The sequence below is a fragment of the Cimex lectularius genome, unplaced genomic scaffold, assembly GCF_000648675.2.
Source record: "Cimex lectularius strain Harlan isolate CLEC.00 unplaced genomic scaffold, Clec_2.1 scaffold143, whole genome shotgun sequence".
In the NCBI taxonomy this organism is placed as follows: domain Eukaryota; kingdom Metazoa; phylum Arthropoda; class Insecta; order Hemiptera; family Cimicidae; genus Cimex; species Cimex lectularius.
Window position 1 is genome coordinate 498,168 of NW_019392714.1, and position 16,948 is coordinate 515,115.

At 33.6% G+C, this 16,948-nt stretch overlaps 1 protein-coding gene across 5 annotated transcripts in view; it reads right to left on the reverse strand.

Annotated features, from left to right (window-relative positions):
* LOC106672833 (cadherin EGF LAG seven-pass G-type receptor 1-like) overlaps positions 1-16,948 on the reverse strand; it is a 238,468-nt gene that overhangs the window by 12,916 nt on the left and 208,604 nt on the right. For all 5 annotated transcript variants that reach the window (XM_024226475.1, XM_024226474.1, XM_014404570.2 and 2 more), the window contains one exon: positions 152-382. In XM_024226475.1, the coding sequence (XP_024082243.1) occupies positions 152-382 (231 nt within the window). The remainder of the gene's footprint in view (positions 1-151; positions 383-16,948) is intronic.

Below are 16,948 nucleotides of genomic sequence, written 5' to 3' on the forward strand. Positions count from 1 at the left end.
GGAATGAGAGTGATATATTCTGTAAGCCTTAAGGGCGTTTCAGACGGTTCTTTAAAGTTCTGGACAAAAACTAAAACACGAGGTTGGGAAGCGCTCGCACAGTCACACATACGCGCGCGCGCACACACACAAATAGAAACATTTCTCTCACCCGATGAGTTAATGGGATCGGGATAATCCGGATAAGCGGAGTAATACTCGTCCGTGTCGTCGATCGTCGTTGATTTACGGGTTGCGTTCCCAGGATGGTGAGTAGTCCCGTTGCCGACCCCTGCCGACTCCTTTGCTGTGAAGTTTGTCGCTGGCACGGTCGGCGTCTCCCGAGTCAGTGGTGGTGCCGGTGCGGAACTCAACGGCATTGGACTCTCCGTGACCCATTTTTCTGAAAACGCATAGAGAATAAATTTTATTGATGTTGATAGTTCTCCGAGAGGATGAACCTATGCTAAACTGGTCAACAATGATCGCTTTCTGAAGTGGAAAATGAGAGAGCAAGAATGTAGACCCAGCAAAGTTCAACATAAAGTATACTGATATTGCAATACATTTGAAACTAAAAAAGACAAACAAATACTGCTTGTTTCAATCAATTGTATAAAATTAAAACATGTCGGTAGCAAGTGTATCACTTGTTAAACCTGGTGAATTAGTTTGGTCGCTTTTGATCTTTCTGGTTTGTCTATATATATTCTATATTGTTTTAGCACCAGACAAGAACAGCTAAGATATATTGAAATGATAAGAAACTAGCAAACTACATGTTCATCACCCACAAAACATCAAATTATATGTTTTATTTCTCCAAGTTCCAAGGTAAATGAACCGGTCGACTGTTAAATTTTTCAGACCTTCCAATGTTGTGCTTTCAAATACGGTTGTACCTAGAAACTGTGAAATGACTAGTTATTTATGCATTTGTTTTAAATTATGCAATTAAAATATTTGTATAATTATGTTTTATTAACGACTTTCTTCTCTTCTCTGATTTGAACTCTCTCTGGGAAATTATACCGTTAATATCATTAATTATGTAAATACCATGATTTAAAATAGGTAAATGTTTGATTTGTACTTTAATTTGTTTATTTACTAGAAACTTAGAATTCATTCCTTTCTTGATTTGATTTTGAAGCGATAAAGAGTCGTTCAAAGCCATATGTTACATGTACTATACACCAAGATCCTTCCTACCAAACAACATTTTTTTTTTAAATGGAGCTGGTATGCTAAAAGGTCGATTTATTTATAATAACATAATTATGCATAAGAGTCGTCTACATATAAAAAAATAACATCTCATAGTTTTATGCTATTTTTTAAGAATTGGCAAAGTGCATTGGACATCGCCAGCCCTTTCCTTTTTAGCGTTCCATTTCTGGTCTTATCTTTTCCTTGCGCTGCTACTCTCTCCTTTCTTTATCCTAATGCTAGCTTCTCTGCACTTGAGGGCTTCGTCAATTGTGGATAAAATAACACGACTAATAAACAATAATACACAGGGACAAGATAAAAACAGGGTACACTGGTTAGCTTTCACACAACTTCAGAGTACTCGATATTCTTCGGGGTAATTGGGGATAAGCCCTGCCATTCACGCTAATAAATTACCTGCTCACACCACAATTCATTCACACCACCCCATTGTAATGTTCTTTAGGGTAATTGGGGAGAAGAGCCTCCATTCACACATTCATTCCCACTACCCCAGAGTACGCCTGGGGTGATTGGGAAAAGACCCCTCCATTCACATAAATAATTACATTCGTTCAAATTAATAACACACATTACATACATGAAAGTACAAAAATCTATATACAATTAAAAATATGTGTTGCCCTGAGATATTGGATCAAGATCTGCTACCGTCCCTCAAGGCCACGCATCGGTCATTTCCTTATTAAATGTTTAGAGCCGACAAACTTTATGAGACATGATTTTTCTACGTATTAATTTTCGAGATCGTACCTCGTTTCTGTCATAAACCACAAATACGTTCTACGTAATTTATTATTTTTTAATTGATTATTTTTGTCAAGTCAGGTCAGAAGGAACTACATATTCAAAATTATCCGGTCGAACGATGGCTGAGAGCTTTACTATAGTTGACAAATGTGTTTTCTTAAAATTAAAAATGTTTGCCGTGCCCCTTACATCTATTTATGTTACATTTATATCTGTAAACTATGCATGTATAGAATTTAGATATAACTATATAAATATTACTGATTACTTGGACTTATCTGCATGAAAAGTTATATTTTCTCACCCCTCTTATTTAAATGTATATCGTTAATAATAAAACGAAATAATTTGACGAAAAAAGATCTCAGGGAATAAGAAAGAAAAACAGCGGGAAAAGAAAGGAAATTGTACTTTCAAAACATGGAAGCGTTTTGACGGGTGATTTGCCTGATAGAGAGAAATCGCATTTTTAGTAATGACGATAATGCCTTCTCTGAATGGTGGGATCTAATGTGAGATGTGATCTGTGTTAAACGCAGGCACTGGCATTCCATAAAAGCTGACAGATTCCTTCATCATCCCGAAAGATTGATTGTTCATATCAATTTCGACGTTAACTCCGATCTTTGGTATTAGTTTCGATTTGAGAAATTGCTGTTTTTCTTCTTGTTTCTACCTATAAGACAATTAAGGGGAAACTTTAGAAATGACCTAGTGATTGTTTTATTTTACGCAGTTGCTTTGTAAATTAATATTTCAACCCGACAACCAAACATTAAAAAAAACAAGAAACATACAGGAAATTAGAAAACTAGCAAAGAAGAGGAAAATAAAAAGGAAAACGCGCTGAGCATTTTGTTTCAATTTACAAAAATATTTTTTGAAAAAATATTAATTTATATCATGTACACATTGTTCTTAAGGGTATAAGATCCAGGGAAAAACACTAACACTACGTTCTGCACCCGGAGGACTTGTTTGCTTCTTATAAGAAGCCAGCCAGTTCTGGCACTTAGTTTTCGAAGGCGAAGAGATCACGAGGCCATCGTCGTTTGAGGCGAGTTGGACGGTTTTTGGGTTGGTAAGAGGTGGGAGGGCTTGAGCAGTAGGATTAGGATGGGTTGAAAAATTGGAATGAAACCTGAAGAAGAGGGACGGATCAAATTTTTGACGAAGATAATGTTAAGGCCATTGTAGATGGTGAGGCTGGAGACATAATAAGGAGTTCGGAGAATTCGTCTGATGACTTTTGATTGGAACGCGTGGATTCATTGGATGTTAAATTGCTTACTTGGTAGTACCACACAGTCCCACTCTGTCTGTCTAATGTTTTGTACACAGTTCGTTTGTTTTTTCCCGTCATGTATGATTTCGGTTCTATAAGTCTTCGTAGTTGTCCAAATCCAAATTTCCATGTCACTCTACTGGCCATAAGTATTTTACTTGTGTAGATGTCGGAAATTCTTTACCGTTAACGTATAGACGTGGGTAAGGTTGTTTGTTAGACGTGTACCTAATTCGGGCGCATTTATACTGCTCATTCTTCAACGTTTTGCACCATTCTTCAATGAGCTCAAGTTGCTCCTGGATATTAGATGAGGCTTGGGTGGGATTGGAGTTAGGAAATAAAATTACAATTTTTTTTTGGCCTTACTTTTTCAGTATTGGCCTAAAAAATTACAATCTTGTCCGTAGATTGTAAGGATGATGTTGTCGGTTTGTTATCAGTATAAACTGCATAAAGGATGGGACATAGAACGCTTCGTTATAGAGGTCTGGTTTCCAAAAATTCCTTTCTGTACCTCACTCTGAAGCAGCGGTCGGTTAGTCAGGATTTTAGGGTTTGGTAATAAGGAGTGGGTAGGAACTACTTTTATTTGGAGAGAAAAAAGTAATTATATTCAATTTTTAAGAGTTACTAGTTACAATAGTAGGAAAAATTACTTTTTTGTTTAAACTTATATTAAATTTTTTTTATAATACATATTTATCATTACATTTACAAAGTAGATGTCTTAAGTGGAGGTAACAACTTTTTTTTGTCATCGCATCTTTACACAAGTTAACTAGTCCTTGGCATTAGTGATAAGAGATATTTTATTTAATTTTCCGAAATTATAATTGATGACAAAATTAAGAAGATATCATTTATTCTGTAAACAATAATTAAATAAAAATATAATTTAGCGACAAAATCATACAATATAAAAAAAAGGTTTGAAAGAAGTTATAACTTTTGTGAACTAATAAAAGGTCCGCAGTGAGGTTTTGATGTGCATCAGTTCTTCTCATTAGCGGCCAAGTTTTCTCATAACACTTTTATTAAAGTCGACCCTTCTCTTAGCGGTGAACCAACGACCCCATACAATACGGGGTCAGTTTTACTTTGCCCTCGTTAATTACCTTTTCGGTATCCAGAGGAAAAAAAATGATTGTTCTGTTACGAAAGTGTCGTTATCTTAAGGCAAAGATGCCGATGTGATCAACTAATCGATTGTGTAATTTTACATAGAGTTAAGGACAAAAATTAATATTTCAGAAATGATACACTCCAGTTCAACTATTGACAAAGTCGGGATTGTCTAGAATGTGCAAACTTGCGTATTAAGCGGATAACTAAGTTACTTAACACCATTATATTTACCAAACTTGTAACTACATAGTTACGGATTATTGTTGACCAACTTTGTCCATATAGATCTTTAGTTCTCCTATCTGGTGATATGCAGTCCCAGAAGTTCGTCATAAAAAATTGTCTCGATTAAAAAAGTCACAAATAAATAAACTTACTAAAGAAAAAATTGTTTTGCTATCCTACGGTCGATTAAACTCGATGTAATATCAAGTTTTCTAAATGATCAAAAAACTAAATGATTTTAATTTTTAATACCGTTTGAATCGACTGTTTTCTAAATATGTTAGGTCATAAAGAAGCTAGCGTCATATTTTTTATTGACCCGAGGACATTATCTGAAGGCTACAGTTATCCTATTTCTAAGGTTAAACCAAGTGTCAAGTGATAAATATGTTTTATGCCAAAAGTTTATAGACAATGAAATATTTGACCTCTCATGGGGAAAACAACAATAACCGCTGTAAAAAAATTACAGGCGATTTGCAAAGTTCCGTTATTTTGACGGAAATCCTTTTGTGGCTTAAAAAACTACAACTGTTTAGCTTACAAATAGTCAAAATTCATAATGGCTTAATTGCATTTGAGTAATATAAAATAACTACAAACGGTAGTTATAATTTGCGTGGGAAGTTACTAGCTGTTTTATTGGCCAAGATGGATGCATCGTTATCATTCGAATTAGCGTTATTTGCCAATTTAATAAAATTCCATGAGCTCTCTTTTATTATTTAATAAATGTAAAAACGAATTCATCATTTTTGAGTTTCCTGCGATAGGCTGCGGAATGAAAGTTATCTGTATATCTGTAACTATTAAAAATATGATAAGGATGATATGATACCACCAATTCACATTGTTTAAATACAAAATAATATTTACTAATTGAGTATAAGATAAATGTTAACGACTTGGCCGTGGATTAGTAATGTAACAATATAACATACAGTCTCAATAAATTATTAAAACAATGACCTCGGTAAAAGGGAACAAGTTTAAATCCACCAAGTTTATAATTAGATCATCAAATTTTATAGGAAAGATCACTAAATAGAAAATATATTCTTAAGTAAAATTATTAATGAAAGTAATTTTCTTTAATTACACTTTATATAGAGCTCGCTAAATAAACTCAAAGTTTTAATTCACTTCTTGTTCTTGTACCAAATGAAATTTTACGGCTCAAAGAGGAAATCACGTTTCATCAAGTTAAAATTTTAAAGGTTGGTAAATTGTGTGAAACATGACATTACTTTTCTTTTTAAGCTCTACTGACGTGTGAAGGTTTTAATATATCTTCAAAGTTCACAGTAAATTTGTGAATTTAACTTGTTTTCTGCCTATCTGAAGTTTAATATATAAGTTCGACAATATTAAAAAAGGTCGTTATCCTTTGTTTAAACGAACTCATTACAATAAATTTATTTTAACTACAGTTTGATTGATTCAATAAAAGTAGTAAAGTAATCTAAAGTAAAAATATATGGTCGTTAATAATTATTTAAATGAATGAATATTTAATATTTTTAATAAATGATCTTCAATAATACCAGTCAAGTGCTTTTACGAACGCCACAGTCTGTTTTATTAATATTATTAACAAATTATTCAAACTTAACAAATTTTAAACATTCTCCTTTAGTACATTTTGACATTATTAATCACCGCAATTAGTTACAAAGATAAAAAACAAGGCGTTTTGTGTTAATTCATTAATTAACCGTTGGGTTCGAAAAAACTATTAGCGTATTTATTAGCGTAAATGTCTGATGTGAGAGGGTCGTTGGCGGAATATCGAACCCCATCCACCTACATTAGGCTAGTTGTATAGTATGTGTAAAGGGTGACACGGAACAATATTGAGAACTCCATCACACTAATTTTATTGAATGAATGGTATGTAAATAGGAGTGAATGTATTATAGAATGAACCAATGGGTTTGGAACTGTGTGCGTGGGGTACTGAATTGACCTAACTGTTGTCAACACCGCTCCCTCCCCCCGGAGCATAACCTTGGTGGCTGGACTGATAAGACCGAGGTCTGCCCCCAGACTGCCGACACCCAGGGTGGGTGAATTTCGAGTCCAGAGGCAGGTTCGATGTGTCCCCAATGATACAGCGAACGCGTAGGAATTCCACCCGTTATGAGAATTGTGTGTGAGAATGGCAGCGATTATTTGGGTCTCTTGCTCCGATTTGCAAAGGAAACAGGGTTGTTTTATTGGATATAGTACTGATATAAGTATTGTTTTGTGTCTTCTAGTGAGTGTGTGTGTGTGTGTGTGTGTGTGTGTGTTTGTTGATAATGAATGTATTTATTAGCGGGAATGTGAATGGGTCCTCTTTTCCGATTTTTGGAGGAAACAGGGTTCTTTTAGTGATAGTTTTATGTCACTAGTTTGTGTTGTAAATGAATATATTTATTGGTGTGAATGTGTAGTGTGAAAAGGTCGATGGCGGAATATTGAGACTCATGACCCTCAACTAGGTTAATTATATAACAGATGATAAGGGTAATGGAGGAATATCGAGTATTCCACCACCCTAATTGAATGAATGGTAATCAAATCAGAAAGAATGTATTTAAGAATAAGTAAGAGGGAGTAAATGGGTTTGGATCGCGGAACTGCATGAGTTGATTGTTGTAAAATGGTACTAATTTGACTTTGTTGACAGCACCCGGAGCCCAACCCCCGACCAAGGGAGGTCTGCCTAAGGACTGCCAATAGCCGGGGTGGGTATTCTGACTTATTGATAGTTTTGAGCCCTGCGGGTAATTTATTGTAAATTACAAAACGCTGGAATTGTCGGTCGACTACGAGAAGTGATAAACTCAACTCTGTATATGTGTTCAGATTTGAGCTCATGTAAATCCAGATCCAATCCTATATTTTTGCTATGGTGGTACATATATAACTTTTTGATGTATTAACTTCTAAATGTTTACAATTTTTAAATCTTATTTTTTGATAGAACTGTTAATAATACAGCACTTTGGAACTTCTAAAAGCAATAAGTTGGTACTAATGTAGTGAAATTGAACCATTTATGTGTAATTAAACAATTATTTGATCTTTAGTAATATAATGTACATAACAATATTTGGCTCTTAAACTTGTAAAGTGAGATGTTCACATGAATTAAGCTAAGAAAACAAATTATTTAAATAATTTTTTAACTTCAATATAAATTGATTGACCAGCCACTTGTTATATGAATTTTTATTACAATAATTAATTTTTCTATATTTGTGTCTTTTACTGCACGAACTAAATTCAAGTGAAGGTGACAAGGATACGGTGCTGAATTGAAAATACAGAAAAATAAACAATTTTTGTCTGTATTTTCAAATCAATGGTCAATCAACATTATCCCTTCTTATTTATTTTTATTACATTTAAATCTTAATTTGTACACTCATTTTGACACGAGTTGCGTTAAAATCTTGTAATTTTGTATTTTTTCGTAATTCAGTGGCCCAAAGCCCTAGAATAAATTTATTTTCTTTCTTTCTTTAAATAAATAAATACAAATAAATGAAAAAATAAAGTAATTACGTATGCGTTGAATAGTAGAACTAATTAAAACAAACAATAAAAAAAGTGTCCGTGCTATTGAGACGTGAACTCAAGTGTTCGGTCTTAATTTTGAAAAGGCGTCTCTGGAGGGATAATTAATCCTGCCTACGCCACCCTTTGCCACTTTCTAATTTAATAACCCGTTCAGAGTTGAAAGGGAAGCAGGTTGTCTTTGTTAAATATCCTAGGAGGGAGTCCCAACACGAGTCCAACCACCTGGTTCACGTATAGACCGGCTAATATCTCCGCAGTCGCTTTGTCGCCTCTTATTTGCTGTAATAAAGGGCCAACTTTTCACTCGATTTGGGATTGTACAGAATTGTAAATAGGATTATCGAACGATTGTTTAAAAAGAGAATAAATATGATATCCATACCTAATTATGTTTGTAAAAAGATATTTTAATAAAACGCCCGATTTATTTTTATGAAAGAGATGTTATTGATGTTTGGGTTATCGCCATGCTGTGCTTTTTTTTCATAGTACATAAGTGGATTCTCAAGTTTTCATCAGAGGGGAGAAAGGAAAACCGTGAAAAAAGTTCTTGAGAAACCACCCCCTTCCTTCATTTTTTTATATCCATTCTGAAGTGTGAAACCCTGGGCTATAATTCTTCTCACGTCTATTGGGGGCCGAAAGTATTCCTTAATAATCCAACTGGGGTTCAGAGTAACGAATCCCTGCTCATTTTAAAAGAGAAACTTTCGCTCGAACGGCAAAAATAAAAATTTCTCGAGAAACAAGTTCTGATAACCGAATATTATCCTAGCACGGATTGTTACAATCACACTTGTAAACTTTTTAAATAAAAGGACTTTACACGGTTAATAATAAGAAGGATAATGGAACGGGGTCAATGAACAATTAATTAAAACAACGACTACTAAGACGTAATGAAGCATATCGTTTATACACATAAGGGAATCTACGAAAAGTTCGAGTCCAGTCAAAAGAGTAAACTAAAAGTTTGTTTCAATTAAAATAAAGTCAAAGTAAATTGAGATGTAACAAAACACAACAATGTAGCGATTTCAGGCTTTAAATTGTACTCACAGACCTTGTTTAAAATAATTTTTATATATAAATAAATATAGCCTTTATTAGTTTCATTAAGCTACATAAAAAAAGAAAATTTTTGTTTTTTAAAAATGTATATAATTGTTGAATAATTGGCCTCTCCCTTGCTTCTCCATAACTCCTTATTGCCACGTTGTTTTCGCTATGAGGGCTCTGTGAATATATATATTTTTTTGGATGTTGTCTTCCTATCGCCTTCTTGGCCTCCTTGTTCGATTTGAAATAAACGGTGTCCAGTTCGTAAATCTTCCTCTGCAAGACGCATTTCATGTCCCGCCCGTTTCCATTTCGACGATTTGATGGTCTTTTGAGGTCGAATGACGTTCGTCCGGGGCGTACGTCGGTAATGCAGGGTCAATTCTCCAGTGCCTCCTCAGCTCCTTCAATTTATAACTGACGACATTTTTTCCATAATTCTTTCTGTTAACTTCCAGCTATCTATTAGTCGGAGTGACACATTTATGATTTTCCCCAGCTTGTCTGGAAGTATATTTTCGTTATTTTATGATATTTAAGGCTCCAGTACTTAATCCAGGACATGGATAATTTTCTCTATTTTTCTGAGAAGCTGGTCAATCGTCCAAGATAGGTAGTTTCGTCGTACCGTAATTTCTTTCTTTCCAATGTTATGTTTTCTTTTTTTTCAATTTTTCATAACAAGTGTTTTTGTTTTGTTGATTTTCAAACCTGACTTTTGACTCTCCCTGTTTAAGGTTTGAAGCATTTCTCTTAATTTCACCTGAGTTTCTGCAAGAAGGACCAGATCGTCAGAAAATCTTAAATCTCCTTACGTTTACATAAATTTCATAATCGGGAGTGTAACCCGACTCCAGAGATTGAAGATTTGCTCAAGGGCACAGCTAAATAATGTTGAAGAAAGCGGGTCGCGTTGTCTGACACCTCTTTTTGTTTGGAAGTACTTATATACTCTTATCCATTCTTATCCTTAATTCGGTGTCACATTATAATTCCAGTATTATTTTAATACAATTAGTTTCTACTTTCTGTATTTTCATTGAAGAGTATAAGAATTTATGTAAAAATCATTCAAAAGCGTTTTCATAGTCAACGTATGCTATGTACAGCGTAAATTGATTCGGCTGTCCTTTTCCATGGCTAATGACTTAACTATGGCCGATTGCCGAGTAGCGTTTACTGAAGCCTGCCTGCTCTATCGATTGATTTGCTTCTAGATTAGTTTTGACACGGTTCAATAGCGATTTTGAGAAAAACCTGTTGGAAGTTGCACTAAGGCAATTTTTGGATATGTCATGCATTAAACACAAAAATAAAAAACATGCATCCACTTCTGTTGCTTAAAATATAAACAAAGTAGGCTAAAATTTGTCGTATTACCTCAATTGATACCATGCTGCCAATAACGAAAGACACTTCAAACAATAAAAAGAAACTAATGGTGTATAATTGTTTTAATGTAAATCTTTTTTTTTTAATCTTATATCAACCATTTTGAAAAAAGGTTTACATTAATATTTCCAATTAATTAAGGTTTTCAGTTGAGAGAAAACCTAAATTAATTGTAATATATTAATTGGTCAAGCGGACCACGAAATTAGAGAAGTTAACATTTCCTTTGTATTGCAGCGTGACAAACATTCCCCGGCCACCGAAATCCATCAATTCTAAAACGGTTCCAGTAAGAATCTGGTCGACTTAAAACCAAGTTAATCCTCCTGAGCCTCGGCTAGATGCATCCTCGAACACAATCAGTCTGTGATGGGGATTCGACAATCAATCACTGAGGAATGAATGCTTCTTGACGTCTCTCCGAGGAACGGTGGTTACATAATTCAGACAGTTCAATATCCCATTGTAATTATTCATGCCGATTCCTATTAGGGACAGGATCTCAATTAACATTCACTTGGCCAACCATTATTTCTCTTAATAACTCCTTAACCGAATAGATACCGGGATATTAATTCAGTTTCCCTTTTTAACGGCTGTGATGATAGTGTTTAATGAGTTTGAAATTTCAACTGATAAACTTCGTATTTTGCATTGAAGCGAGAGAAAAACGTATACAGTTTTATTTCGAAGTTTGCAGTAATGAAATATTAAATGCACAAAATATTAAAGATTTTATGTGTTGTTTTATGCACAACAAATTAGATCATTTCTCCAACTGCTTTTATACATGTGTGAAATTGTGGATTACTTGGATACATGGACGATGATTAATTAAATGATATATTTTTAAGGCCGAAACACATGAAAATCTATTTCAAAAATTTGAAAATTGGTCAAAACGAAAGTCGCGAGGTTACTTGCTTTAGCTGTTCTGCGATTAAGTCTATTCTATGGTCCGAAATAGAAAAATATTTTTATATAATAAAGAGCTTGGGTGTCAGCAACTATCACGATAATTTTCGTGAATCGTTTGCAATGAATTTTTGTAGTCTTCACAATTGATGAGATAATATAGGAAATACAGGGTGACTGGCGATAAGTGCCGAAAATTTCAAGTGTTTCTACTCACCGTATGCAACAAAAAACTTCCTATAAACCTCTGTCCAAATCTCAACGGTAAAGAAGTTATTTCATGTTTTGGGTGTTTTTTAATTTTTCGACTTAAGTCTACTAAATTGCTTATAAACTTCAGAATTACTGACTATAGAAAAATCTGGTTGGCGCCACCTAAAGGAACGTATTTGCTGTAAGAAAACCTATTTACATTGCAGAATTGGTGAAAAATTCAGAAAAAACCAAAAATGTTGAAATTTGAATTTTTTTAAAATAACGGTTAATAACTATAAACCCCTCGAGCTTTGCAAATTCCCTCAAAAGTTTTCCATTCAATTAGCTTCCAGCGGTACACCAACCTTTTTGGAATGCGCTTCTGGAAGGCAAAAAGATTTTGCATTTTGTTGAAAAAAACTGGTGTCGATGAAGGGGGCACGTTCAATTTTTCCAGGAAATCCATCTGGCTCTTGAGTTTCGTGTCAATTCTTTAAGTTAAATTCAATAAGTTTGCTTTATGTTATCAGCTGACAGCTTCCTCAGGTTGGTGATGTAAATTATGTCCTTGTTTCCTAATGCACATCTTGCTGATATGCATTTCATTTACGGTTACTGCAACGGTAATGCTACTTCTGCAAGGGGAGAATACCAAGCTCGTTTACCACATTGAGACGTTCCAGCAGATCGCACGTTCCAACGACAACCACTTCCTCGAAGAAAGAGGGAAGACAATTAGTGATTTGATGTAGATGAGGACATTTCACCCTGTATATACCTTCTTTATTTATATCAATTAATTTGAGTGTGTGTGTGTGTGTGTGTGTGTGTGTGTGTGTGTGTGTGTGTGTGTGTGTGTGTGTGTGTGTGTGTGTGTGTAAGTGAGTGAGTTAGTGATTGAGTGAGTGAGTGAGTATGTGTGTGTGTGTGTGTGAGAGAGAGAGAGTGAGAGAGAGAGAGAGAAAGAGAGAGAGAAAGAGAGAGAGAGAGAGAGAGAGTGTGTGAGAGAGAGAGAGTGAGAGAGAGGGAGTGAGAGAGAAAGAGAGATTAACGTTCTTAATCGATAAATTACAATAACAATTTGTTTTATACTCGCATTAGATTTGAAATCAACAATAAAGTAAATGATTAAACTGAGAGTAAGTTAAACTTATAAGTTAAGTTTTTACACACAGCTATTAGGAACCTTCCAGTGTAGGAACATAATTTTACGGTTTAAAAATGAATAAAATACTAATAAAATGATTAGTGATGCTTTACAACTTAATGTAAAAGTATATAATGTGAAGTTAAATATGTAAACATTAAGTAAGGGAAATGCTAATTTGAAATATTATATTCAAAAACATTTACTTAATAATTTTATACTTAATTTATACTTAATACTTCTTACTTTCAATGATGTTGTGCTTTGTATTTGTACTTTATTTTTCGGCATTGAGTTAAGATTTTTGTAGATTGTATTTTAAATGAATTGTTAAGAATTTTTGTTCTGTGTTTTCGTGGATGAATTAAGTGAGTCGCTGTTCCGGTATGAATGTTACGGATATTTCAGTAAAATTTAAAATTATCAAACATGTATGAAGGACTTTTAGTTTGTACAAAAAGTTTGCTATGGAATAGAATTGTAAGTCGTTCATTTTTAACATTTTTATTTATGATAGATAGTAGAATAATATTTTAGGCTAAGGATATAACGGATGCACGTATTTTATGCTTTTTGAAATGTATTCTGTAATATATAGTTGAGATCATACATGACTACTACATTTCAAAGTCATTATTAAAGAATATAAGGTGAAATTAGGTTTTTATAGGTAATAATTTTTATAGCGTACATCTTATTGTGTATTTTATTAAGTGCTTTATCAATTTGTGGTTCCATATTATTTAATGTTAAACCGAGGTAATTATTACTGTTTTCAAATTCAATCAAATTTCAAAGTTGTGCCAGTTCATTATATTGCCAATAGTAGCACTTGAGATATTTGTAAGCTTTTTTCGGTTAATTAGCTGCGAGGAAAGAGAAGGTGAGAGAGTGAGAAAGACAGACAGAGGCAAGGCACAGTACATTAATTTTGTTAAAACTAAAGTAGTTTCACACAGGTTGACTGAACCATTGCTCAAAAATTAATCATAACAATAATTATGTAGTATATGATCAGAAGTTGTTAAACAAGAACACAGAGAACTTTGTATAACTATGTTTAGTATAACATCATCATCAGTAAGTACTTTCATTAAAAACTGTTAAAAGGCCAAATGAAATAAAGTATAAACAAAATGGGAAAATCAGTTGTAAATCGAGGAACGGTATTCGTATCGGATGAATATAATTGCGAACATGTAGCTATGTGAGACCATCTGTGTTCAGTACCCGTGAACGTAAAAACCGGTGCACAGATTGTGCCAGTTTGTATTGTATTTCGTCCTGTGCCACACTCCCTCTCGCCCATCCGTCCGCGTCAACGCACACAAATCTGTCCCTCATAAAACCGAGGAATCTCCGTTTCACGGTAGATCCGTTCATCGCAGAACTTGTTACTGGAGCTGAGGAACAATGCTACTTTGCTATCTTTCTTCATCACTTGTTCCTAGGATCAGTTCATTTCAGCTCAACTTATCTCATTAAATTGTGCACAAGACGCTTTGATTAAATCCTACCATTTGTTAGCTAAGACAGGTAAATTTCTTTATAAAGTCTTTTATTTTACCTGTGTTAAGATAGGAATCGCTTGAGATAAATTATAATCAAAATAAATTTTCATTTGACAAAAAAAAAATGTTGAGGTTCATTATTATTCATTAGGATGGGACCATAGGAAAGCTTTTTTAAATTGGGTATTAATGAGCTAGGAAGCTGGGAGAAAATCAACTCCCCCAAAGTTTTAAAGTTTAATATTTTACTGAAATAATTGTTTGTAAATTGAGTTAGCGAAGAAATAACTAAAAGTTACGTTTTAAACAAGTGACATACAACTCCCAGTACAAGTCCTGTACTTAGCAAATCCGTTGGTTGCATTCTACTGAAGTCAAGAGAGCAAAGAAAATAATATTATACCTTCACATGTCCACTTTCCTGCAATTTCCTCTTATTTCGAAAGGAAGTTGGACAACAACTTAATGTAAAGTTTTAACCAACACAGGAAATTTATTTCGTGTTTCTCTTTACATTTTATTGTTTTGTTAAACAGCTTAATGAAAAGCGAACAACTCGACAATAAGGCCAAGAAGCTTTACGACTTTTTAAAGCAAATCAACACTTTTTTTTATTTTCATGGAAGGTTCGTTAAAAAAAATCACAAAAAACAGGATTTAAGGTTGTTCCGATGGAGGAAAAACTGCCCCGTCAAAATTCTTACCTTCTAATTGCCCGTAAATTAATTTTCTTCTCGAGAGGACCTCCGCTCCTCGGCTCTTCTCTTCAATGATCTCGGCACGAACATACATTATTCAAACGTTGAATTAATTATCATACTAATAGATAAAGTAAGATAGGAGGATCGAAATAATTTAATAATTGTTGCCAACAATCAGAATCTCCTTATTGAATATATCATTAGCATACATAATCGTATTGTCGTGCATTTAGAATGTAGGTAATTAAAAATTAATAATAAAATAAGAATTAACATATAATATGCAAGCATATAATATATATATATGTTATATGCTTGCATATTATATGTTAATTCTTATTTTATTATTAATTTTTAATTAATAATATGCAAGCATATAACATATATATATATATANAATATATAAGTTACGTCTCCGTTTTAATAACGAGACTTCCTTTAAACAATACTTATCTCGGTACTTAGGAATGTGTGGACTCAACAATTGCCCCTTCTTTCAATTGTTCCCTTTAGATAAGCTTGCTATTCATAGTTAGTTACAGGACAGTTAACGGACAGTAAAGATCCGTATATTTAATTGTTACAGAATAATCTGTACCGTGAATAGGAAAGTTATTCTCTGTAACCATTGTGTGTTATTTAGCAATAAAGATTCTTTTTTAAAAAGTCTTTCGTCTAAATCTCGCACATAACTGAATTTGAATTTGAAAATTTAATTAGTGTACAATGTAAAATTGTAAACAATCAAATTGTTTATCTTTTACAATTACCCTTAGTAAGAAAACAAATGTATGATTTATATAAACTAATTCCAGTACCAACAACACGTAACTCTAATTTTGTAACAATTGTTCCAAATGTAAAATATTTACTGAAACCAAGAGTGAATTCAAATAAACTAAATATTGAACCTTTAGACAATAATTGTAAAACATTTCAATCAATATCTGTATGCTTAACGCAATTGATTAATCATGAAGAGAACAACTGCGAGAAAGAAATCGTATTAACAGGAGACACAACATCCTGCCAATAGAGTAGCATCAATTTAGACGACAGCTATGTAACCTGGATAGCTGAACTAAATCAATATTTAGCCAGCTTTCCCAAAGAAGAAATCGTCACAATAACGAAACATGGGGACACAATATCTAGAAGTCTTCACGGAATATTCTTAATAAATACTACATCAAGTAATGTAACATTTCGAAATAAACAGCTTCTTCATTCTTCACATACTTGTGAACATCCAAAGTTCCTCAACGAAGTTAAACTTAGTTTGAAAGAGGAACAACAGCCACGATTTACGGTCAATGTAAAGCATGTCAAATTGAACCGACTAGAAAGTCAACATTTGTCTCCAGCTATTGCAAAACCGATCAACACTACATCGATATATATCCTCCTGTATGGACTCATTCCACCACTATCTGGGTATGAAATCACCCGGTATATCTTCGCACGACAGCAACTTCCAGCAGCTGTCGCCTCCGAAAACCAACATTCTCCGAATGTTTCATCTAGGGGTGGAGGAGTTACGTCTCCGTTTTAATAACGGGACTTCCTTTAAACAATACTTATCTCAGTACTTAGGAATGTGTGGACTCAACAATTGCCCCTCCTTTCAATTATTCCCTTTAGATAAGCTTGCTATTCGTAGTAGTTACAGGACAGTTAACGGACAGTAAAGATCCGAATATTTAATTGTTATAGAATAATCTGTATCGTGAATAGGAAAGTTATTCTCGGTAACCATTGTGTGTTATTTGGCAATAAAGATTCTTTTTCAACAAGTCTTTCGTCTAAATCTTGCACATAACTTTATATATATATATATATATATATATAGAAATATATATAT